The sequence below is a fragment of the Rhinoraja longicauda genome, chromosome 3 (assembly GCF_053455715.1).
Source record: "Rhinoraja longicauda isolate Sanriku21f chromosome 3, sRhiLon1.1, whole genome shotgun sequence".
NCBI lineage: Eukaryota > Metazoa > Chordata > Chondrichthyes > Rajiformes > Arhynchobatidae > Rhinoraja > Rhinoraja longicauda.
The window spans coordinates 69,954,424-69,981,200 of NC_135955.1; the positions used below are offsets into that span (position 1 = coordinate 69,954,424).

Consider the following 26,777-nt stretch of genomic DNA (forward strand, 5'->3'; position numbering starts at 1 on the left):
ATTGAATTAATACTTTACTGTGAACAGCATTTGTCTCTTTTAATCATTTTGAGCTGGATCTGCATCAATATCAATAGTTCTAATGCTGAACATTCCAAATTTATACAATGTGTAATTTTCCCTTAAATTCCATTTGGTGATATATTGTAAAATACATTTATTTAATCAAACAACTGATTTAATGAATAAACTTACACCAAATCATCAAGGCCATTTAAGAGACACAGAAGTGTGCAATACCAGAAAAATGTAAGGCTCCTATATACCGTTTTGCTGAAAGAAATGACAATGATTTCTCTTATTCCGTGGAAGATTGAAAATGTCCTCACCTGCCCACTCCCCGTAGTGCTCACGCTGGCTTCCGTTGTTTCCAGACAATCACTCGGTCCATCTGCGTCATTTGACACTGCTTGTTCTTGTTTAGTTTGTGATGATTTCTGTTTAAAGTACATTGGAATTTAGAACATCAAGGAGAGAGATGATTTACTTTTGAAGTCTGCTATAATTCCATGTGGCATCTCTGAAATGTAACTAATGCTGTAGTCCTTACTCTTTAGTTTAAATGAACTGCAGCAAGCACCATCCCCCTCAGTGGCATGACATGATCAGAGAATAGCACGTCCACTGAGACCTTGCAGTGTATCACAATACAGACACAAAGGATGTGCTCAGAAATCTACAGACCTTTTCTGACTGTGCTGTTAAAATGACAAGCGAAAATTCTGTGGGGGTGGATGAAAATGCACGAACCAGCTCCGGGAGCATTTGATCACATGACCGACATTGAACATCTTATGGCCAATAAGCTCCTTCACATTAAATAGCAGACATACAAATGTTTTAAAAAAGCATTTCTGGCAGACATAAACATTTTTCTTATCTAGAATATCCATTTCACACAAGACTTTCATTGAGAATATGTGTTTTTTTATTGGCGAAAGTATCTATCAGGAGCATTTATGTCTCAGGTTAAAAAAAATGCTGCAAGCTAAAATGAAAAAAATCCACCTCAGTATTAAATGGGTTCACTAATTATTCAGTCTGCCACAGCACAGCAGTATCCTTCCTCCCCGAATTATAGAGCAATGGCTTTGTCCTTCTTCAGAGACAACAGCACATAATCTAGGGCGGAAGCTCAGTGCTGAGTAAGTGCTCCTATGTCAGAGATACCATTTATTGGATTTGACATTAAACCAAAGCCTCAAGGAGTTCAGAAATTACAACAGCAAATACATTGTTGAAATTATGCACTGTTGTGCCTTGGTGCATCCTGCATCATTGAAAAATGCAATTTAAATGCATGTCTTTCCAATGAGGCAAAATAAATTTGAATATATAACGAATGGGTTACTGAGTCAATAAAACTGCTCAGGTAACAAGATCAGTTACCTAAGCAGTTTTATGGACTTAGTTGCACCCTGCCTCGCCCCCTCCCTTGAGTGTTTCCCACTGTTTATTAAACATGCTGGAAATACAAGCTCCTTTTCATATCCGATTTGTAGTAATTTTATGAAAAAAAGACACCAAAAAGAAATGGAAAATACACCATTCTCACATTTAAAGGCAAATAGACAATTCTCACATTTAAAGGCAGGAGGGAAAGAGGGATGGGGCAGTGAGAACAAAAGGGAATGCTGAAATACGGTGGAGGGCAGAATTATTACATTTTTGGAAGAGTGGCTAAAACAAGGTAATAAAAATAACTAGTAGTATATATTTGACAAAGTTCAGTATGACAGGCTTGAAGTTAAACTCAAAAGGCAGTGGTGCTGCAGTTTGGCAATCCAGAGATCTGGACGAGCAGTCCAGACTCACAGGGTTAAATTCCACAACTGCCACTGTAAGACAGACTAGGAAAACTGGCAACTCAGAACTGTGTACATCATTCAGTTACTATGTTGGAAGCTCAATTTTTTTTAAAACTCGTCATTTATAATGATGACCACAAAACTTCAGGACTGTTGTAAATACTATATGGGTTTTAATGTCCCTCAGGGGAGAAATCTTTCACCCTTTCCTGGTCTGGCCTGTAAAGCTGCTCCAATTAAGAATCTCATTGTTCCAATCCTGGTGCATATGACAATTAAATACTCTTGATCTGCAGCAGATAGTGAGTGATTCAACATGAGAGTTAACCAGATGCATTTGTCACTGACAGCATTTTGAGAAATTACTCCCTCACAGACCTTGTGGAGGCAAAGTCTCTATGTTAAAATAGGCCAACTATTGTACGAAAAGGGATAGTCAGGAAAGATTTGGCATTGAACACTGGCATTGCGACCTGATAGAAGTATATTAAATTATGAAAAGCTTAGATAGACTAGACAGTCAGAATCTTTTTCCCAGGATGGAAAAAATAAATACCAGAGGGCATAGAGTCATAAAGCGATACAGTGTGGTAACAGGCTCTCCGGCCCAACTTGCCCACACCAGCCATTAATGTCCCAGCTACACTAGTCCCACTTGCCTGTGCTTGGTCCATATCCCTCCAAACCTATCCTATCCATGTACATGTCTAACTGTTGTTTTAAACGATGGGATAGTTCCAGCCTCAACTACCTCCTCTGGCAGCTTGTCCCATACACCCACCACCTTTTATGTGAAAATGTTACCCCTCGGATTCCTATTAAATATTTTCCCCTTCACCTTGAACCTCTGGTCCTCGATTCTCCTACTCTGGACAAGAGACTATGTATTTACCCGATCTATTCCTCTCATGATTTTGTACACCTCTATAAGTCAAGTCAAGTCAAGTCAAGTCAAGTCAATTTTATTTGTATAGCACATTTAAAAACAACCCACGTTGACCAAAGTGCTGTACATTTGATTAGGTTCCAATAAGAAAAAAATGAAAACATACAGTAGCACGCAAACAGTTCACAGCGCCTCCTCAATGAGCCTCAAACGCTAGGGAGTAGAAATATGTTTTGAGCCTGGACTTAAAGGAGTCGATGGAGTGGGCAGTTCTGATGGGGAGAGGGATGCTGTTCCACAGTCTAGGAGCTGCAACCGCAAAAGCGCGGTCACCCCTGAGTTTAAGCCTAGACCGCGAGATAGTGAATAGCCCCAAGTCGGCCGATCTGAGGGACCTGGAGTTAGAGAGGGGGGTTAGAAGATTTTTGATGTAGGGAGGGGGAGTGTTCATTTAGGGCTTTATACGTGAATAGGAGGAGCTTGAAGTTGATTCTGTACCGTACAGGGAGCCAGTGGAGAGAGGCCAGAATCGGGGTGATGTGGTCCCTTTTACGGGTACCCGTCAGGAGTCTCGCTGCGGCGTTTTGGACCAGTTGCAGGCGGGACAGGGAAGATTGGCTGATCCCAGTGTATAGGGAGTTGCAGTAGTCTAGGCGGGAGGAAATGAAAGCGTGAATGATTTTTTCTGTGTCGTCGAATTGGAGGAAAGGTTTGATTTTAGCTATGGTTCGAAGTTGGAAGAAGCTGGCTTTTACCACAGCGTTGACTTGCTTATCAAATTTTAATGCAGAGTCAAATATCATGCCGAGGTTTTTGACATGCGGTTTGACTAGGCAGGATAGGCTTCCAAGACTGCCTGTTATCAATTTGATGGAGTCGGGGGAGCCGAATAGGATGACCTCAGACTTGCTCTCATTTAATTGGGGGAAGTTCTGTGCCATCCAACATTTTATGTCCTCAAGGCAGAGGCTGTTTAAATTTGACTGGTTGTTGGGTTTCAGGGGGAGGTAAAGCTGAGTGTCATCGGCATAGCAGTGGAAAGAAATGCCGTGCCTTTGAATGATTTGGCCAAGGGGGAGCATGTATAGAGAGAAGAGAATGGGGCCTAGGATGGAGCCTTGTGGAACTCCGCAGGAGAGGCTAGCTGGAGCAGAGGAATAACTGCCTATGTTGATGGTGAAACTCCTATCTTTGAGGTACGAAGCGAACCAGCTCAGGGCAGTGCCATCAATGCCAACCGCGTACCGGAGACGGTCAATAAGGATGGTGTGGTCCACTGTATCGAACGCTGCGCTGAGGTCGAGAAGGAGCAGGATTGCACAGTCGCCGGTGTCGATGGCGAGAAGCAGGTCGTTGTGTACCTTCAACAAGGCAGACTCTGTGCTGTGGTGGGCTCTGAAACCTGACTGGAAACTTTCCAGGATGGTGTTTTGGTGCAGGTAGGGCACTAATTGGTTTAGGATTGCCTTTTCAAGGACTTTTGACAGGAATGGCAGTTTGGAAATGGGTCTGTAACTGCTAGGCAAGGTGGGGTCTAGGTTAGGTTTTTTCAGTAGGGGCTGGACCACCACGTGCTTGAAACTGGTTGGAACAGTGCCAGTGGCCAGAGAACTGTTGATAATAGAGAGGATGCTGGGACCGGCTATTGCAATGACATCCTTCAGAAGGGCAGTGGGGGCTGGATCAAGGGGGCAGGTTGCAGGTTTCATAGCGGAGACAAGCTTTGCAAGGGAGGATAGAGTGACGGGTTGGAAGCAGTCCAATTTAGATGAACAGACTAGTGAGACAGCTAGGTCACGGGTGGGAGGGGAAATGTTCATTCTAATATTCTCAACTTTGTTGGTGAAAAATTTAGCGAATTCTTCGCACTTAGCAGGGGACCCAACTAAGCTGATACTGGGGGCGGGACATATGACAGAGGTAATTGTTCTAAATAGGACCTTGGAGTTATGAGAGTTTTTGGAAATAAGGTCGGAGAAGTATTGTGCTCTAGCAGACTTTACTGCTTCCTGGTATTTGAGAAGATTGTTTCTCAGAATTTCGAAGGAAATTTGAAGCTTGTCACATTTCCACCTCCTTTCTGATTTTCTGCACTCCCTTCTTAGGGCTTTGGTGGAGTCATTGAGCCACGGCCGACCTTTGGGCTTAGGCTTTTTCATTTTAAGGGGAGCGATAGAATCCAGGATGGAAGAGCAAGTGATATTAAATAAAGAGGCGAGATCCTCAGTGCTGAGATGGGGGGGAGAGGCCTCAATAGTGCAGATGTTGGGGGCAGCTGTGAGAGCCTCGGAGAATTTACTGGCAGTCAATGAATTTATGTCGCGGGAGTAGCGAACAGGGAGATGAGATTTTGCGGGAGATAAAGGCAGAGATGCGTCAAAAATGATAGCGCTGTGGTCCGATAGACAGGCTTCAGTAGTTTCAATGTTGTTGATTGGGAATCCGGACGATAACACTAGGTCGAGAGTATGGCCTAACTTGTGAGTGGGTCCCGTGGTGTGAAGAGTCAGATTGAAGGACTCAACCAGGTGCATAAATTCACTCACAAGAGGCTTAGTGGGACAGCAAACATGAATATTAAAGTCACCAAGAATCATGATCCGGTCAAATTTGGGCAAAATGCTAGAAATCAGATCAGCAAATTGGGTGATGAAGTCCTTATGCATTTTTGGTGGGCGATACACAAGAACAATTAAGAGGGGATAGGCTAGGCCTACTTTAATTAGTTGCACCTCGAAACTGGAGAAATGATCAGCGTTAAGGAGGCGGCAGTTGAAATGTTTCTTAAACACAGTGGCTAAGCCCCCACCGCGTCCGGAGAGCCTAGGCGAGGTGAAGAAGTGACAGTTATCAGGACAGAGTTCCACGAGTGGAGCAAGCTCACCAGGGTTAAGCCAGGATTCTGTGAGCAGTAAGAAGTCCAATCCACGGGTGAAGAAGAAGTCGTTGAGGATGAAGGTCTTGTTCTGTAGGGATCTTACGTTGATCAGGGCCACTTTAGCAGGGACAGCAGGGACAGCAGGGACAGCAGGTGAGCTTCGGTCCGGTAACGGCTCCCACGCCAGCGGGCGGAGGTTCAGGGAGACCACGCCGCTGCGCTTCACAGATGGCCTTGCTGGGAGCCCACGGGTAGGCAGTCCAGGGACCGGGATGATCGGTCGAAGAGCGGCATACCTGAGCTCGTGGGAGCGCCAGTGGATGGAGCTGTAAGGTCGACCAGGTCCAACTTCGTAGCGCTGGGCGAGGTAGGCCGCTGTTGGATGAGCGCGGGCGAGGTTTTTTAAATTTTCGAATGTTCCCGCGCGTTTACCCCGCCTCCTAGCGCGGTGCGTGCGGCGATGGATGTAAGGCTGGGCCCGCACATCTACCGGGAGTTGATCGAGGAGCGATCGCTGGAAGAAACTTTGTCCGGGACCTGGACTGAAGAAGTCGACGACGGAGGGTCGGATCAACAGGAGGGTTCGGCGGTCGTAAACCAAAGTGGCTCGAAGAACACTACGATCTCCAGGTGAGCGACGACAGGCAGCCAAACACAACGGCGCGGCCATCTAGAGCACCCCTCATCCTCCTGCACTTCATGGAATAGAGACCCAGCCTGCTCAAACTCTCCCTATAACTCACACCCTCTAGTCCTGGCAACATCCTCGTAAATATTTTCTGTACCCTTTCAAGCTTGACAATATCTTTCCTAGAACATGGTGCCCAGAACTGAACACAATATTCTAGATGCGGTTTCACCAACGTCTTATACAACTGCAACATGACCTCCCAACTTCTATACTCAATACTCTGACTGATGAAGACCAAAGTGCCAAAAGCCTTTTTGACCACCTTAGCTTTAATGTGAGAGGGGCAAAGTTTAAAGGAGATGTGCGGGGCAAGATTTTATACACCGAAGGAGTGCCTGGAATGTACTGCCGAGAGTGATGGCTGAAGCAGATAAGTTAGTGGCATTTAAAAGACTTTTGAAATCATGTTAGCTGAAGGCCCTGTTCCTGTGCACTACTGTTCTGTGCCTTTTATATTCTCATCCAAACCATTGATATAGATGATAAACAGCAATGGGTCCAGCACCAATCCCGAGGCACACCACTGGTCATAATCATCCAGTCCAAAAAACAACCTTCAACCACCACCCTCTGCCTACCATGAAGCTAATTCTGTACCCAGTTAGCTACACCTTCCTGAAACCATGCAACCTAACCTCCCAGAGCAGCCTACCGTACCAAACCTTACCAAAGACCATAAGTCCCATATAGACAGCATCTATAGCTCTGCTCTGTCTACCTTCTTAGCTACCTCTTCAAAAAACTCATATTCATGAGATGCAATCTTCCCTGCACAAAAGGATGCTGACTAACTCTAATCAACCCAACTTTCCAAATGCATGTACATCTTATGCCTCAGGATCCTCTCCAGTAATTTTACTACCATAGATGTTAGGCTTACTGGCCAATAGTTCCCAGGTTTTTATTTGCAGCCCTTCTTAAATGGAAGTGCAACATTAGCCAGTTTTCAGGCACCTCACCCGTGTCTAACAATGATTCATATGACTAAGCCAGGACTTCTACAATTTCTTCAAGGTTCCCACAGTGTCCCTGGACATATCTGATTATGTCTGGTAAATTTATCGATCTTCATATGCCTTAGGACGTCCAGCACCTTCTTGACTGTAATACGTACTCGTATGCCCTCAAGACATCTCCATTAATATTCCCAAATTCCAGAGTCTTCGACTTTCTCCGCAGTAAAAACAGGAGAAATATTCATTGATGACATTGCAGCTCCACACATAGGTGACCCTATGGTTTCTGGGGATGCTCCTTTTTTGCTCTCCTGATTTCTATCTTAAGTATGCGCTTAAATCGCCTAAACTCTTTCAGGGATACACTTGACTCCAGCTGCCCATACCTGACCCATGTATTTTCCTTTTTCATGACCAGAGCCTAAATTTCTCTCATCATCCAGACTTCCTTACTCCTACCTCGCTTGCCTTTCTCTAACAGGAACATGCATATCTTGTACTCTCACCATCATATTTTTTTTAAAGCATTCCAGGATCCAGAGTGCCTTTACTTATAAACAACCTACTCCAATCAACTTTCGCAAGTTCCTGTCTAATACCAATGCTAACAGAATAGCAGCAGATCCAACAGCATTCACAATCCCAGTGATGACAGAACCAAGTGCAAGAATATTAAAAACCAGGTTGAAAGATTTACAACCTCATTCAGCCATTAAAACTGGACTGATGGACCACCTTGATTTCGTCCCAACATTGTTTCAAGTTCCTGGGAGTGCACATCACAGACAATCTCTCCTGGAATCAGAACACCTCCTCCTTAATGAAGAAGGCTCAACAACGCCTGTACTTCCTAAGGAGGCTAAAGAGAGTTGGTCTGGGGACAACCATTCTCTCCAGGTTCTACAGATGCACCATCGAGTCCATTGTGACCTGCTGCATCATTGTCTGGCATGGGACCTGTTCAGTTGCAGACAGGAAGGCGCTGCAGCATGTTGTGAAGACAGCACAGCACATCACTGGGACCAGATTCCCTGCCATCAGTGACATTTACAGAGGAAGGTGCAAAAGTAAAGCCTGCAGCATCATGAGGGACTCCCCTCACCCCTTCCAAGGTCTATTTGACCCGCTGCCTTCCGGAAGAAGGCTGAGGAGCATTAACTGCAGAACCACCAGGTTCAAGAACAGCTTTTTCCCTCAGGCTGTTTGTCTACTGAACTGCCCCCACCTGACTCGGGGGGGGGGGGGGTTAGCACCTCACCTAGGACTCTGCACTTTATATTCTCATTTAATGTGCAATCAATAATTTACCTGCTCTCATTGATGGTTTTAAATTCACCGTTTACATGCTTTAAACTCTAGGTTAAATGCTTTACCTTTTACATGCTTTAATCCCCTGTCTATATGTATTGTATTGCACTGTATTGTATTGTACTGTACTGTCATCCCCTGTCTATATGTTTTGCATTTATATTGCACTATGGCCCCCGGAAGCACTCTGTTTCGTCCCATTTGTTGCATGATCTGTCAGGAGTGGAATGACAAATAAACTAAACTAGCTAAACTAAAACATCACATAAACCAACCTGCAGCAGATTCAGTGAACTCCATATGATATCAAGATGTGGCTGTGATCACTGGATACACCAAAGACTATGTGATCCTACAACATTCTGCCTTCAGTATATGTCTGTACTGCATTTGACGATTTACAAAACTGCCCAGCTCCAACTTGCCCAATTGCTGCCTGGTGTACTTCATCAATTATCAGTAAAGCAATGAAAAGAGTCATCGATAAGCCATCAAACTCCATTTAGTCACAAATAATAGTTAAGAATTTCTAGTTTGGGTTGATCCAAACCTCATCACAGTTTTAGTCCAAACATGAATTTGAATTTGAGAGTTTGCTGAACTGAGCTGAGTTTGAGAGTTGAGACTATACCAATTGCCCCAGACATTTTGGGCAACAATTGATAAGGTGGCATCAAGGAGCACTGGTTAAAGTCAATGGGCATTTTGGAGATAACACAGTTGTCACATCCAGCACAAAGGAAGATGGTTATGGATGATTGGAGAACAGGCCCTTCAGCCCACAAAGATTTCGGCAGGTGAGGCAATCTACATACAGTAAACACAATCACTTAGGTACAGGATGTCATGTGGAAAGCAACATTATTTTTTTATACTAACCCCCCACCCCCCTTTCAAAACTCTGTTTAGAAACTCAACCAGACCAACCACAAACTCTGTGGTTAATCAAACAGATCAGATGCTGCATACTTTTATGTGACTTGCCTCCTGACACCCCAAAGCCTTTCCATCTCATATAACGGTGAAGTGAGGATTCTACGGAGATAACTTTTTACATGCTGGGAGGAGCACAATTCCAACAATTCTCAAAATTCCTGACATGACCCAGAAAAATACAATACTACTTGGATGATACTTCAACTGCCATCTTGGGAAAGCATGGCCTAATGCAGCTGTCCCTTTGTATTTCCCATACATCACTCAGGCAAAAATGAATGGATCACCTCTGAAGAACATACTCATGCTGGGGTACCAGATAGATGAATAGACATTTATGAGTGGAACAAATAAGGGTGAATACTGAGATTTTGTTCTCTATAATGTAAAAAAAAGGCATAGGTTTTAGGTGGAGAGTAAGAAAGGTTAAAGGGATAAGAGGATTTTTATTCCATCCAGGGTGGTTGCAAACTTGAACCCACAGCTAGGGAGGTTGTGAACCAAATGGCACATTTTAGTACGGCATGATTCCAGATTCTGTAACTTCATTTCCCTCAAACATCGATAGTTCAAAAAAGTGAGATATTACGTAAATTATTTTTTTGAAAAATCCTTGTAGTTCCATATGGATACCCCAGTTGAAAACAGATTATACAAGCCAGTTTAACAACTTGAAATGCGAAGTGCTGAAGTAACTCAGAGTGTGAGGCATCTCTGGGGAACATGGATAGGTGACATCTTCAATCTGAAGAAGGGTCATGACCAGAAACTTCACATTTTTTTTGTAAACCAGCATCTGCAATGCCTTATTTCTACATAACAAGATGAGACTTTGCTTGATTAGATTATTCACAGAATGAAATCTGCCTTGCTTTAAATCCAAATAATCAAAATCAACAATGCAATTAGAATAAATTCACAGTTTCCAAATCAAATAAAGACAAACTGACCTCAGTTTCTGCTGCTTGGGAGTGTAAGTGTTGGCGTAAACGAAGCATTTCCTTCTCTATTTGCTGAATCCGTACAACTCTCATCTGCATTCGGATGAACTAAAGTTAGAAAAGGGAACTCTCTCTTCTCCGCAGTTAACTGTGTCAGTATTCATAATTTTGGATAGAGACAAAATGCTGGAGTAACTCAGCGGGACAGGCAGCATCTCTGGAAAGAAGGAATGGATGACGTTTCGGGTCGAGACTCTGCTTCAGACTGGTCTCGACCCGAAATGTCACCCATTCCTTCTCTCCGGAAGTGCTGCCTGTCCCGCTGAGTTACTCCAAAATGTTGTGTCTATCTTCGATTTAAACCAGCATCTGCAGTTCTTTCCTACACATTTCATAATTTTGGATATTGATGTTCTTTCTGATGGAAAGTTTGAGTTATGTTAACAGATTTGATCTTTTACTCTTTACAAAACAGGAAAGAATACAAAAATTAAACTTAAGTTTATGTGATTTTACAATCATATTTTGAACTTATTGAAACCAATATTAAACCTTATCTTTCCAAAGTCATGACAAAGAATTTCCTCTCACCATATCATGAATTTTTGCAATTCTCTACCTTTTTGACCTAACGGACTTAAGGCATTGAATACATTCAAGGTTGAGACAGATTTTTCTACCATTGGAGAATTAACAAGGTCCAACATACAGTGCCCTCCATAATGTTTGGGACAAAGACCCGTCATTTATTTATTTGCCTCTGTACTCCACAATTTCAGATTTGTAAACAGAAAAAAAATCACATGTGATGCACATTGTCAGATTTTATTAAAGGGTATTTTTATACATTTTGGTTTCACCATGTAGAAATTACAGCTGTGTTTTTACATAGTCATAATGTTTGGGACACCATAATGTTTGGGACACATGACTTCACAGGTGTTTGTAAATGCTCAGGTGTGTTTAAATGCCTCCTTAATGCAGGTATAAGAGAGCTCTCAGCACCTAGTCTTTCCATGAAAATTGGAAGTAGTAGATAGTGAAGAAAGTTGACCAAGGATATAGTGGGACACAGATTAGCTGAAAACTTTGGTGGAGCAGTGGCAGATGGAATTTAATCCAGAAAAGTGTGAAGTACTACAAAGTCAAATTCTGAAATAATACACAGAACAATCAACAGGATCTTAAGAGCACTGATCTACAGAGTGCCCTAAGGATGTAAGTCAATAGTTCAATGAAGTAGTGACATGGGTGGATAGGATAGTGAAAAATAAATTTACCATGCTTTCCTTCATGCAATGAATATAAGAGATGGGATGCCATGTTACAGCTGTACACAATTTGTTTGGACTTGTTTAGACTGCATTTGGAGTCTTGTGTACAGTTCTGAATGCTATTTGACTGGAAGGGTGTGGTATCAATAGAAAGAACGGAGAAGACATGCACCTGGCAACTGCTGAATAAATTTTCTTCAGAGGATGATGGTGACCTGGAAATCAGCTGCCAGAGGTGGTGGATATCAAAAAGGCATTTAGGCAGGCACTTGGAAGACATAAAGGTTAGCGGCCTAACACAAATGGAATTGGCGAGAACAGACAATAGACAATAGACAATAGGTGCAGGAGTAGGCCATTCAGCCCTTCGAGCCAGCACTGCCATTCAATGCGATCATGGCTGATCACTATCAATCGGTACCCCGTTCCTGCCTTCTCCCCATACCCCCTCACTCCGTTATCCTTAAGAGCTCTATCCAGCTCTCTCTTGAAAGCATCCAACGAACTGGCCTCCACTGCCTTCTGAGGCAGAGAATTCCACACCTTCACCACTCTCTGACTGAAAAAGTTCTTCCTCATCTCCGTTCTAAATGGCCTACCCCTTATTCTTAAACTGTGGCCCCTTGTTCTGGACTCCCCCAACATTGGGAACATGTTTCCTGCCTCTAATGTGTCCAATCCCCTAATTATCTTATATGTTTCAATAAGATCCCCCCTCATCCTTCTAAATTCCAGTGTATACAAGCCCAATCGCTCCAGCTTTTCAACATACGGCAGTCCCGCCATTCCGGGAATTAACCTAGTGAATCTACGCTGCACGCCCTCAATAGCAAGAATATCCTTCCTCAAATTTGGAGACCAAAACTGCACACAGTACTCCAGGTGCGGTCTCACCAGGGCCCGGTACAACTGTAGAAGGACCTCTTTGCTCCTATACTCAACTCCTCTTGTTACGAAGGCCAACATTCCATTGGCTTTCTTCACTGCCTGCTGTACCTGCATGCTTCCTTTCAGTGACTGATGCACTAGGACACCCAGATCTCGTTGAACATCCCCTCTTCCTAACTTGACACCATTCAGATAATAATCTGCCTTTCTATTCTTACTTCCAAAGTGAATAACCTCACTTATCTACATTAAACTGCATCTGCCATGTATCCGCCCACTCACACAACCTGTCCAAGTCACCCTGCAGCCTTATTGCATCTTCCTCACAATTCACACTACGTGGTAAGAATGGATGAGGCAGGCAAAGAGGTCTATTTCCATGCTGTACAACTTTATGAATCTAACGGATGGGGAGATGTAGATGAGGCTGAGAACAGATCAACCTTGATTTTATTGAATGCAGAGGAAGTTGACCCCCTGCGTTTATTTCTCAACCTAAAAAGCCACCTTCAGGTTTTAATGTAAAGCTCCAACGGCTAAATGATAAAGAATTGATTAAAAAAGATTAGTCTACTTTTCAATGAAAAAATTATAATTTGTGAGCAAAATTCTTTGCATATTTTGTTCAGCTTTGGCAGAAAACCATACAAAAATATGCACACAACATACAAGGTACAGAACACAGCATTTGCAAAAGATGTGAAATATGGAGAACGTTGGGAAATCCCAGCAAGTCTGGCAGTGCCACATACAGTTTTATATTTTGGTTCAGAGGTGTTGAAGGAATGCAAATATATTTTTTTAATGTTGCACGTGGTAATGAACTGGAATTATGAGTATGAGAACAGTGGGAGAGAGATGATTAATTATTTTTAAAGGAAATTGAATAGGCACTTAAGCAAATGAAATGAAGGATCATGAAGATAGTGTGGGGGATCAGGACTAACTGGATTGCTTTGCAGAGATGGCAGTTAATGATGTGCCAAAGGCCTTCTTATATGCCATGATGACAAAAAAACATCCAAATATATTTTAATTGCACAATTTTGATACTACCTGAGCTCGCTTCTCCATGTCCTGACATGTTCCCAGTTGTTCCTCCATTGCAGATCGAATTTGCCGTGCTTCATACTCTAACTGCCTTCTAGTCATGTCCGTCTGCAGAGAAAACTGTCCAAAGTTGACCAGTTCAATATAGTTTGCATAACATTGAGATGGTGACACCAAAACACATTACTTTGAGAACAATTATAAATTCACGGTAAGAAAATTTGATTATAGCTTTGGGGAGATAAAACGATGGCAGTAATGCTTTATTGAGTCATAGAGTCTTATAGTGATACAGCCTGGAAACAGGCCCTTCAGCCCAACCTGCCCACACCAGCCAACATGTCCCTGATAACTAGTCCTACCGGCCCGCATTTGGTCCATATCCCTCCAAACCTGTCCTATCCATGTACCTGTTTGTTTTTTAAATGTACGGATAGTCCCAGCCTCAACTACATCCTCTGGCAGCTCGTTCCATACACCCACCATCCTTTGTGTGAAAAAGTTACCCCTCAGATTCCTATTAAATCTTTTCCCCCTTCACCTTAAACCTATGTCCTCTGGTCCTCGATTCATCTACTCTGTGCATCTACCCGATCTATTCCTCTCATGATCTTATACACCTCTATAAGATCTCCTATCATCCTCCTGTGCTCCAAGGAATAGTGTCCCTGCCAACTCAACATCCCCCTGTAGTTCAGACCCTCTAGTCCTGGCAACATTCTCGTAAACCTTCTCTGTACCCTTTCCAGCTTGACAACATCTTTCCTATAACACGGTGCCCCGAACTGAACACAATACTCTAAATGCGACCTCATCAAAGTCTCATACAACTGCAATGTAATCTCCCAGCTCTATACTCAATACTCTGTCTGATGAAGGCCAATGTACCAAAAGCCCTTTTGACCACCCGATCTACCTGCAACTCCACCTTCAATGAGCCATGCACCTGTATGCCTCGATTCCCCTGCTCCACAATACTCCCCAGAGCCCTACCATTCACCATGTTAGACTTACATTTCTCTGCATTGAATTCCATCAACCATTCCTCACCCCACCTGGCCAATCGCATAAGATCAAGATCCTGCTGCAATTTTTCACAACCATTTTCGCAGTCTGCAAAACAACGCACTTTGTGTCGTCTGCAAACTTGCTTATCTCGTTGTGTATGTTCTCACCAAATCATTGATATAGATGACAAACAGTAAGGGGCCCAGCACTGAACCCTGAGGCACACCACTAATCACAGGCCTCCATTTCGAGAAGCAAGCTTCCACCATCGCCCTCTGCTTCCTTCCATGAAGTTAATTTTCAATCCATTCATCTATCTCTCCTTGGATTCCATGTGATCTAACCTTCCAGAGCAGCCTACCACGCGGAACCTTGTTGAATACTTTGCTGAAGTTCTCAACATCTACAACATCCTCAACAAATACAACATCTACAGCTCTGCCTTCATCGACCTTTTTGGTCATGTCTTCAAAAGACTCAATCAAATTTGTGAGATACGACCTCCAATGTACAAAACAATGCTGACTATCCCTAATCAGTCCTTGTCCGTCTCAATGCCTGTATATCCTATCCCGCAGAATACTCTCTAGTAACTTTCCAGCTACAGATGTTAACCTCACTTGCTTATAGTTCCCAGCATTTTCCTTGTAGCCCTTCTTGAATAGAGGCACAACATTTGCCACCTTCCAGTCGTCCGGCACCTCTCCTGTATTTCAACCAGGGTTCCCACAATTTCCTCTCTGGTTTCCCACAATGTACTCGGATATGGCTGATCAGGCCCTGGAGATTTGTCTACTTCATACATGATAGTACCTGCAACAACTCTTCGACCGTAACACTGACTGTTCTCAAGACACTTGCATTGACTGCCCCAAGTTCCTCCATCCTCCTGTCTTTCTCCTCGGTAAATACAGAGCAGAAATACTCATTGAGGACCTTGCCTATCTCCTGTGGCACCACAAAGAGTTGACCTCTTTGATTCCTGAGGGGTCCCACTCTCTCACTTAGTTACCCTTTTCCCCCTTATGTATTTATAAAATCTCTTGAGATTGTCCTTAATGCCATCTGCCAGATCTATCTCCTGGACCCTTTTTGTCCTTCTAATTTCCTTTTATACTTTGCTCCTTAGTTCCCGAAACTCCTCCAGGGACACTCTTGATCCCAGCTGCCTATGCCTGTCCCATGCATCCTTCTTATTCTTGACCAAAGCCTCAATTTCTCTCATCAGCCAAGCTTCCTTATGTTTGCCTGCCTTGCCCTTCACTCTAACAAGGGTGTGTAAATCCCGAGCTTTTGTCAGCACACTTAAAAGCACCTCACTTGGCTGATGTTCTTTACATTTTTTTTGTTTACAATTGTTTTGCTTAAAAGGAACATTATTCAAATAATGGTGACTCATATTCAAAAATAAAATGCCAATTAAATAATAAAGCAATTTGAAAATCAGAAGTTTTAAAACTTTAGATAAATCACATTTGATGTTTCTGAAAAGGCCTCAGGAGGCAGCTCAGGATGACCAGACTCTGAGCAAAAGTATTTAAGTACTGGCCTTGGTTTCTAGTCCATGGTGAATCTCAGTATTATTACGGTGGGAGACTTGGTGATGGCACAGCCAATGAAGGTCATGGTAGATCCTTTGAACTGCAAGAAGACTCCCTATTGCCCTTATCTAGCATTTATACGGCATGATCCAGCTTGTTCCATACACCCACCATCCATTGTGTGAAAAAGTTACCCCTCAGTTTGCATAACATTGAGATGGTGACACCAAAACACATTACTTTGAGAACAAGTTGCAAATTAAATTGAACACTGTACAATCAACAAGCATCCCTGCTTCTGAACCTATGACTGAAGAAAGATAATTGACAATCAAGCCTAGGAAACATCCTGCGGAACCCTTGGATTGATCTCCTGGGACTGGGAGGGCTGACCCCCAACCTCCACAACCACTTTCCTTCCTTGGAGGTATGTCATTGAGAGATATAGGAGAAACAGGCCCTTTGGCCACTATATCACAGTACCCATTGTACCTCTCCAGACTAATTCCATTGACCCACAATAGGTCCGTAGCATTCTGTTGCCTTGGTGATTCAGGTATTTGTCTAGATGATTGTTAAATAGTGTGAGTATCTGTCTTCAACACCTCTTCAGGCAGCACATTTCTTTGTTGGCAGCACCAACTTTGTTTGCGAGAAACTTCCCCCTCCAATCATTGGTAAAACTCCAAGCATTATAATGTCCACTGAAATCAGCTTTACCAGTGCTCCTTGATGCCACAGTTAATCATTTATCAATGTGGTCGCTCTCACTTCACTTCTAGAATTCAGCTCTAATAAGGCCATTCTTTGGACTAAAAGTACAATGATGTCTGCAGCAGAATAATCCTGGCAAAATCCCAAAATGAACATAATTGACAAGGTGAGAAAGTGGCACGAGGTCAATTTGGACACCAGATTCTAATGCTTGCTGATGGCTGAAAGTAGACTGATTAGTTAATCAGTCAGGTTGGATTTCTCCTGCCTTTTGTTAAAATTAGAGTAGACGCCACATTTGTAATTTACTAGAACAGATTGGTTTCAGATGTAACTTGTCCTGGAGACAGGTGTTCGGTACTCCAGCCAGGATGTTGTCACATCTCATTGTTTTTGCTGTTTCCCATGCTCTCAGCTTTTATTGATAATCGATGGATTGAATCAAATTGGGTGGGGATTGACTTCTGCGATGGTGGAGTTTCAGGAGGAAGCCAAGATGATCATCAAATTTGCACTCCCAGCTGAATTAGGCTGTGAATGCATCAGTCTTTAACACTCACGTCGTTGGACTCACCAATCTTGGTATCATCTGCAAATTCACTAACCAATCTGACTACATTCATTTTCATCCCGAATATTGTCCTTCCACCATAACCCTGTTTTCCGACATTAAGCCAGTTCTGAATCCATATGACCAGGTCATTTTAAACTTCTGGGTCAGATTACCGTGGGGGATTACCAAATGCCTTACTAAAATCTATATAGACAAAATTTACTGCCCTACCCTCATCGATCACCTTTGTCACCTCCTCAAAAGACTTGATTCTTCAACTGCTACCATTCAACTGAATGATGTTTAAAATTTAAGTGAAGAGGAAGAATTGATTTCAAGTCAAATTTGCTCCCGACCAGTAAAGGACTTGGTTGCTTGTCCCTTGGCTAGTCATCAGGAATAGGAATAGAATTAAGCCATTCGGCCCATCAAGTCAATTCTGCCATTCAATCATGGCTGATCTATCTTTCCCTCCTAACCCCATTCTCCTGCCTTCTCCCCATAACCTCTGACACCCATACTGATCGTAAAAGCCTCCATCCTACCATTAACATGACTATCTATATACAGGCATGGCACTGTATATCTATTCTTAAATATATACCACTACAGCTCACATTTTCACCATACCTTTCCTGCCTTATGACTCAAGTGGTCTCACAAATAATTTGCAGGCTTTCCAGGACGTTAAACCAAATTCTATTGTACATATTCATTCCCAAATGATGCCCATTCTCCCATTATTTCAGTCAGAAAAATTACGAAACTCCATATCCATCACTGCACTAATTTCAAATTCTTTACTCACATCTACAAGAATTCCAATAGCTTCTCCCTTTTCGATCTTTGTAATTTATTTCTAGGTTCTGTAGTCATGCAATACTGTTCTGTCCATCATTCTCTTTTAAAGACCACACTTTTCATGTCAACTTCAGTTATTTCAATTTCACATTAAAGTAACCCTTTTCTAAAGCTCTCCTTGCAATGATTCATTAGAATTCTCTGATCGAGGGCTTACGGGACACAGGTACCCTTTTCACTCATCATTGCTGGTATCTGATATATTTTTTAAATTCTGCAAATGCTTCCTTTAATGTGTTAAGAACATACATTTTTTCTTACAGTAATGGTCTTAATTGCAATGTAACAAATAAAAAGGTAAAAACAATACAAGAAATCTTATAAAATTATGTTTCTATTTCATACCAAAAATAGAATTGGATTTGAACTTACATTTTCTGTAAGAGGGAGATTATCAATTCTCTTTGTAAGATTTTGAAGCTGAGCATAATACCAATCCTTTTCTTTCTCTTCTTTTTCAATCTCAGCAAGTAACAAAGATCTATAAAATAAAACAAAATTCTACTGTTACAATGCACTTATAGATATTTAAAACAATGTCAGGAATATCTGTCTAATGAAAGGTCATATTGCCATGGGCAATTTCAATGTTAATTTAGATGTCATGCTGCTCTCCAAAGACAGCAGCTTTGTATCATATACTGTCCAATGTGTTACCTTTAGATCAAGGTGAATCTACTCCTGTCTTCTTGGAATCAATTAAACAACTTCAGGTCAAAGATTAACAGCAGATGGAATTCCACAGCATGCCAACTTAAGTTATCGAATTGCCTCCACTGCCACCAATGTTATCCCACCCAGATTCTGACACATGAAGATTGCTTCAACAGCTCTAACTGTCTATGGATGCACAGAGATACAGTGCCCTCCATAATGTTTGGGACAAATGCCCAGACCTCCCAACATTTGATTTTACAAATTCATATAATTTGTAAATTCATATAACTTATGTATCTGGGTGTTTACCTTAACAATAAACTTGACTGGACCAAAAATATCAATGCACTGTACAAAAAGGGCCAGAGCAGATTTTACCTGCTGAGGTGACTCAGGTCCTTTGGAGTTCAGGGGGCACTGCTCAGGACCTTCTACAACACTTTGGTGGCATCAGCCATCTTCTATGGAGTGGTCTGCTGGAGCAGCAGCATCTCAGCAGCGGAGGGGAAGAGACTTGACAAGCTGATCATGAAGGCCAGCTCTGTCCTGGGTTGCCCCCTCGACTCAGTACAGGCGGTGGGAGAAAGGGGGATGATGGCAAAGATAACATCGCTGCTGGACAACGACTCCCACTCCATGCAGGACACTGTCACTGCACTGAGTAGCTCCTTCAGTGACAGACTCCTTCACCTCAAGTGTGTGAAGGAGAGATATCGGAGGTCCTTCCTTCCCGCTGATGTGAGACTGCACAACCAGCACTACTCCCAGCAGACCAGTCAACAGACCAGTTAACAGTAACAGTTAAAAAAAACCACAGTAAATGATGACAATTATCCTTATCTTTATTTTTATTTATAATGAATGTCTCTTGCTATCTACTTTGCTGCTGTAACACTGCAAATTTCCCCGGTGTGGGACAAATAAAGGAATATATTATTATAATAATTTTTATGTCCAAAATTCGGAATTTTACATCAAAATTCATAATATGACGCGTAATGCAAATTCTCAGTAAAAAAAAGGATGCACACCAAATGCGCATACGCGTTGCGCTACATTCATGTGTGAAAAACATCTATTATTTCCAACCGTCTGTAGATCTTGGACTACATGTACAATGTCAGGCCTATCATGAGTATATTCTGCTATTTATAGAAAGGTTATTGAACAGAGTTACTTATTGCAACACAAAGAAAAAATTGTTTTGTTTTGTTTTTTCTATTTTGCATTTTCCTTACACATCCCAATTCTCTTGGTATTGAATAAAAGAACATTGGTCATAAAATGGATGTCTAAGTTATGTAGAAAGAGTTGATATATGCGACTCGACTAAGCATACGGAAGGATTTCTTGGCGCGAGTCTGTGACCGTGCTAACAAGGATCGCAATACAACGCATCGATATTGACCATCTGAAAACAGTCGGTAATTTCGATCACTCCTATACCATCTTGCACAGGTTTCTCAACCTTTTTACCCTTGTGGAACCCTTGAAATAATTTTCATGCTGGTTTATCCAGCTGGCCAAGGAAGCCAGCTATGGGGATAGATGTGCTGGCTCCAGGTGCGCTAGAGTTCCAGATTGCCGCAGGTTGCAAATTCAACCCACCGATCAGCCATGGAAGTCCCGATGAGGTCGAGATTGGCTGCCTTGCCCAGCCTAGGTGTCTCATTTTTGGGGAGACTTACAGGGCCGGGGGGATTTCGCGCGGAACTCCTAGCGACCTCTAGCGGCCGAATAGACAAATTGCAATTACCGACTGTTTTGCGGAAATATGTGAGGCAAATCAGAATGGCGGAAATGAAATAAGAAAGCGGAAATTTTCCGCCAAATTCGGAAGGGTTGGGAGGGGTGAAAGATCTATCATTTATTTATTTGCCTCTGTACTCCACAATTTGAGATTTGTAATAGAAAAAATCACATGTGGTTAAAGTGCACATTATCAGATTTTAATAACGGCCATTTTTATACATTTTGGTATCACCATGTAGAAATTACAGCTGTGTTTATACCTAGTCCCCCCATTTCAGGGCACCATAATGTTTGGGACACATGGCTTCACAGGCGTTTGTAATTGCTCAGGTGTGTTTAATTGCCTCCTTCAAGAGAGTTCTCAGCACCTTGTCTTTTCTCCAGTCTTTCCATCACCGTTGGAAACTTTTATTGCTGTTTATCAACGAGGACCAAAGTTGTGCCAATGAAAGTCAAAGAAACCATTATGAGACTGAGAAACAAGAATAAAACTGTTAGAGACATCAGCCAAACCTTAGGCTTACCAAAATCAACTGTTTGGAACATCATTAAGAAGATGAGCTTATTAATCCCAAAGGGACTGGCAGGCCAAGGAAGACCTCCACAGCAGAAAGAAAACCCCCAAACACCTGTCTGACAGATCAGAAACACTCTTCAGGAGTCAGGAGTGGATTTGTCAATGACCACTGTCCTCAGAAGACTTTATGATCAGAAATACAGAGGCTACACTGTAAGATGCAATCCACTGGTTAGCCGCAAAAATAGGATGGCCGGGTTACAGATGGCCAAGTACTTAAAAGAGCAACCACAGTTCTGGAAAAAAGGTCTTGTGGACAGATGAGACAAAGATTAACTTATATCAGAGTGATGACAAGAGCAAAGTATGGAGGGGAGAAGAAACTGCCCAAGATCCAAAGTATACCACCTCATCTGTATATGCTGAAGAGAAAACTGAAAGGGACTAGCCCCCAAAACATGCTTACTTTCAGTGACTGGTGTACAAGGACACCAAGTTATCGTTACACTTCCCCTTTACCTAGCCTGACACCATTGAGATAATAATCTTTATTCTGAGGTAATAATGTTATTACCTCAGAATTCAACCTTCAAAAAATGTACAACCTTCAAAGCAAATTCTTAGTAGCTTCTCACAAGGGAATTTAAAAGAAGCCTTAAATCCATTGTAGGTAATCACCTTCTTAGAGACATCACTAAATTCCATGCCATAAGCATTTTGAAAAAGAAAAGCATCAATTGGATCAATTTCCAAATTGTAACCAATACTCTTATGCTTTCCCGACAGCATTGGAAATGATCTAAAATGTGTTGGCAATCTCAGCTTTTGAAATAACTATAAAGACATGCATGTTACTCTCATCCAAATTTTGGCAAAAAGACTTTAACTGTTACTACATGTTACGTAGACGTCTCCATATAGCCATCTCTATATTTAAAAATATATTATCTAGGATGGTGGTACAATACAAACAGATATGCATGTACATTGTCCTCCAGGTTAACTCTTGCAATTATCTGTGATAGAATTCCTGAACTCTGTTGTAGCACTGAACAGAGGGCAGGTAAGAGTCCCCTGATCAGCTCTGGACAGTCCTCACCCCTGGAGCTGCACTCTTCAATTGCTGCCTATATGCAGGAAGGAGCACAGCAAGGTGGTCTGATTTCCAAAAGTGAGGGCAGAGGATGGAGCCATTGGCATCTTTGATGATGGAATAGCAGTGGTAACGGATGTCTGATCCTCTGGTACTGCAGGACAGGCACTAGTTTGGAAGTGTCTTCTTCAAACCTTGTTGACATCCCTAGTAATGAACCCTTTCCCCCAGTGTAACAGTAGTTCATTGTTCATATTGGTATTCATAATAATTTTCACAAATATTTAAAATGAAATATGTGAAAAAGGTAAAGTGTGTCAAGCGGAAAATATGCATTGTTACTTGTCATCTAATGCATTGTCATCGAATTGCAGACAATTAATGAATCTACACACATTTTTGAACCCCTTTGTTAGCATGCATGCAAAGTGCAAGTGAAAGACATGGGTGACTCAGAAATTGCTGTTGTGCTATTGATCAAAGAAACAAATTATATTATAAGATATTAACTACAGCTAAAACAAGATGTACCTCTCTTTTTCTAACTCTTCCAAGTAGCCAGTGCTTTCTTTGCTTCCACTGATCAACCCCCTTCTTGGAATTGAACCAACTGGAACTGGGCTACACTCTCCTGACCGACCAGACATTGATCCTTCTCGACTTCCATATGAATGCAGTGACATCTTTGGCCTTAATTTTATCGCAAGTGAATTTGCACACTCCAAATTCAATTCTGAAAAACAAAAATATATGTATTGAGTCAGATATTTCTTAAAAATGTATAATGAATTAAGGAACATTTCTCTAAAACTACATAACTATCATAAGACGATCTTAGAATAACATAATAAAATGAATCCAAATATTCAGAAGAAAGGAAACTATTCAGAAATCTACAGGTACCATCACTAGTGTGCCACCAGGCAACATTTGCTCAGCAACAACAATCAAGGCCCATTATGATTAGTTTTGGTATAACAAAGGGCATTCAGTATCAGACCATATTACAACCTTGGCCCAGATATAGATATAAAAGCACAATTCCAATCATGATATGAGAATGTGTTCCCCACAATGGTAACACTGCATTCTACTGATTTGGAATTCATTGCCTAAATGAGCAGTGATAGCAAGTTCAGTGTTTTTCAAAACTTAGTAGTTGAAGAAAAAGTAAGCTAAACATTAAGCTGCTACAGGTTTGATGGGCCAAATTCCCTCTTCCTGTGCTGGAGCAATTCTGGCTGAATGTGACATGTAAGCAATGTCAATGAGGTGAAAAATTCAACAATGGATGAAATGATAAGCACAAAGGAAGACTGAAAGATGAAGATGATCATTTCAGCTTTCAGGCATCTGACACCAACTAAGGAGTTTGCAGGCAAACCTTCCTTGTTTAGTAGTTCCTCGCCTGCTTCTACTCCAGCTCTGCAAATTCTGTAGTGGATGGCAAAATCAATGTGGGATCCATACATTCATACATTCTCCCATAAGTGAGGCAAGAAACACTTAACCGGTGGACATCCTAACGCTCCCAACAAAAAGATTCAAGATACTCAGCACATTGTGGTTGTTCCTTCTCCAACTTGAGCAATCATTTGCCGCAGTCAGTCACAACTTGATGAGAATGTCACTTTTGTAAAAAATAAAAACCTTAAAGAACACTCATTTAATATTTCCAATGTCCTCTCGGTAATCTTTCTGCGATGGAACTTGCTGAGGAATCCTTATTCCCGAAATCGGGCAATAATTGAGCTAAATAGAGTCATACTGTTGCCGATTTTGACCTCCACAATTTTTCCACTGGAGTAAAGGTAACCTACAGGAGAAATTATAAATTGCTCGATCTATGTACAGATTCTTGATTAGTACAGGTGTCAGAGGTTATGGGGAGAAGGCGGGAGAATGGGGTCAGGAGGGAGAGATAGATCAACCATGATTGAATGGCGAAGTAGACTTGATGGACCGAATGGCTTAATTCTACTACTATTCTTTTTGACCTATGTCACTTCCGGACCCATTCAGAGACTGAACTCCAAGTCATCTTTAACTAATTTTTGCTGAAATGTTTAAAAGAATGGACCTTAGATTAAACACCCGCAAAACAAAATTCCAATACTAATATAAGCTTGAAAGGGTTCAGAAAAGATTTATGAGGATGTTGCCAGGACTGGAGGGTGTGAGCTTTATGGAGAGGTGGAGCAGGCTGGCTCTCTATTCCATGGAGCGCAGGAAGATGAGGGGAGATCTTATAGAGATATGCAAAATCACGAGAGGAATAGATCGGGTAGATAGATGCACAGAGTCTCTTGCCCAGAGTAAGGGAATCGAGGACCAGAGGACATAGGTTCAAGGTGAAGGGGAAACAATTAATAGGAATCCGAGGGGTAACTTTTTCACACAAAGGGTGGTGGGTGTATGGAACAAGCTGCCAGAGGAGGTAGTTGAGGCTGGGACTATCGCATCGTTTAAGAAATAGTTAGACAGGTACATCGATAGGACAGGTTTGGAAGGATATGGACCAAGCGCAGGCAAGTAGGACTAACGTATTTGGGACATTGTTGGCTGGTGTGGGCGACTTAGGCCGAACAGCCTGTTTCCACACTGTATCACTCTATGACTCTATGACTAACATGCCTTGCTGCACAACACAAAGTGGCACAGTGGAGCTGCTGACTCATAGTTCCGGCAACTTGGGTTCAATCTCAACCTACAGTTTTGAGTATAAGGAGTAATATTATACCCTTTGACCATTGAGTTTTCACTTGCATCCCAAAGGCGTGCAGGTTAGGAATGTTAATTGGCCACTGCAAGTTGCTGCAAATATAGTGTGGATGGTAGAATTAATGAATATATGAGAACATGTTCAGAGAAATGAATGGATGAAAGGGTTGGCTCTGAGTTGGCATAAGGAAATATGAAAATTGGAATGTTGCCTCCCCTTAAAAGGTTCACCAAAAGATCTTGGTGGAAGGCCATCCTGAAATTAAGGCATTAACAACAGTATTGAATATCATGTGATATTTTAGCTTGGAAGTAATGGAAAATATTGCATTTCGGCAGGTAAAACAACAACAAGGCGCAAAAAAATGCTGAAGGGTAGTTCACTGTATTTACAATTCAATTTCTGGTCAGTCAAACAGTCATTCTCAATCACCATTATTCCAGTCTTGATACAAAATGCAACAGAAATTCAAGTTAATTCGCAAGGTCAATCATAGACTAGGTGAAGGTTTTGCCAAACATTTGAACACAGTCCGCCAAGGCATGATGGATCCCCTGGTTGCAATCAATTTTAACTTTCCTTTCCATTCAGACGTTTTCGTCCTCGACCTACGCTATTGCCAGAGTGATGCCAAGCACAAAGTAGAGGAACAGCAACTCATATTCCGCTTCGGTTGCTTACAACTCAACAATATCAATATTGAATTCTTCAATTTTAGGTAACTCACCAAACACACCACATCCCTTTCCCCCATCCTCTTCCTTGTGCCCATCTGGATGACACCCATTTCTCCCACAATCCTGCCCCCTTTCCCCATGCCCTATATTCCTATCTCCGGTTTCACATTTCATGCCTCTTATCTCCTTATCTCACAGCCTTTCATCTTTTCATCTCTGATCTTTGTACAACTATCTGTCAATGAAAAACCCCTCTCAACCGTATCCATTTATCAATTGCCAGGCTTTGACCTGCTCCCTCTTCTTTTCCAACTTTCTCCCCCCTAAACAACTTTGGTATTCCATAAAATCCATTAAAAATTATATTTTCCTAATTGTGACCCATTAAATGTTTAAAGTAATATTCATCAAAAGCAATGCGAAAATCAATGCAAATTCTTCTGATCAAGGATGGGGTAACAGAGTACATCAAGACGATTCTTGTTTTTCCACCTAGAATTAGGCATGCATCTATCATCTTCAGGCAAACTGCTTTATTTCTGCTTGCTTCAATTGCATTTGAATCGTGCCAATCATGAGTTCGGGATATCCCAAGACACTTTACAGTCAGTGTAATGCCCTTTAAGCATAATTTCTATTCATTTCCTGGGAGCAACAAGTCATATCCATTCAGTGCTCACCCATTGCTCAACTTCTACCTGGAGTAGATGGCCTGGCAAAAACTTCCTGAACAAAGTCAACTTTAGCTTAATCAATACCATGCGCTGTGCTTTATAATTATAAACCCAAGGGAATGCTTTAATAGCTAACTAAAGCATGCCTCCAGATTGAACTGGCTGGCAAGGCTACCAAACAACTTAGACATTGGTGAATATTTTTGATATTATAAACATTCAAAAAGTACTAAAAATGAAATATTATACATTATAAAATTAAAATACCAGGAAAACTAAAATTAAGTACTTGGAATACATTTTTAAAAAGTGTTGGAGTACACTTCGGGCAATTAGGTAGGCAAAATGGAGCTGGCTGGCAAGGTAAAGGAAAACCCCAAGAGATTCTTCAG

General features: G+C 41.9%; 1 protein-coding gene across 9 annotated transcripts in view; it reads right to left on the reverse strand.

The window, feature by feature from the left end:
• The window catches only part of apc (APC regulator of WNT signaling pathway), a 163,111-nt gene that overhangs the window by 26,545 nt on the left and 109,789 nt on the right, over positions 1 to 26,777 (reverse strand). For 5 of the 9 annotated variants that reach the window (XM_078396346.1, XM_078396347.1, XM_078396345.1 and 2 more), the window contains 5 exons: positions 22,844 to 23,045; positions 18,666 to 18,774; positions 13,623 to 13,736; positions 10,414 to 10,497; positions 330 to 437 (listed from right to left, as the gene is read on the reverse strand). In XM_078396346.1, the coding sequence (XP_078252472.1) occupies positions 330 to 437; positions 10,414 to 10,497; positions 13,623 to 13,736; positions 18,666 to 18,774; positions 22,844 to 23,045 (617 nt within the window). Of the gene's footprint in view, positions 1 to 329; positions 438 to 10,413; positions 10,498 to 11,850; positions 12,277 to 13,622; positions 13,737 to 18,665; positions 18,775 to 20,962; positions 21,108 to 22,843; positions 23,046 to 26,777 lie in introns of those variants that run through there. The other 4 variants (XM_078396349.1, XM_078396348.1, XM_078396354.1 and 1 more) reach the window with 3 other exon arrangements.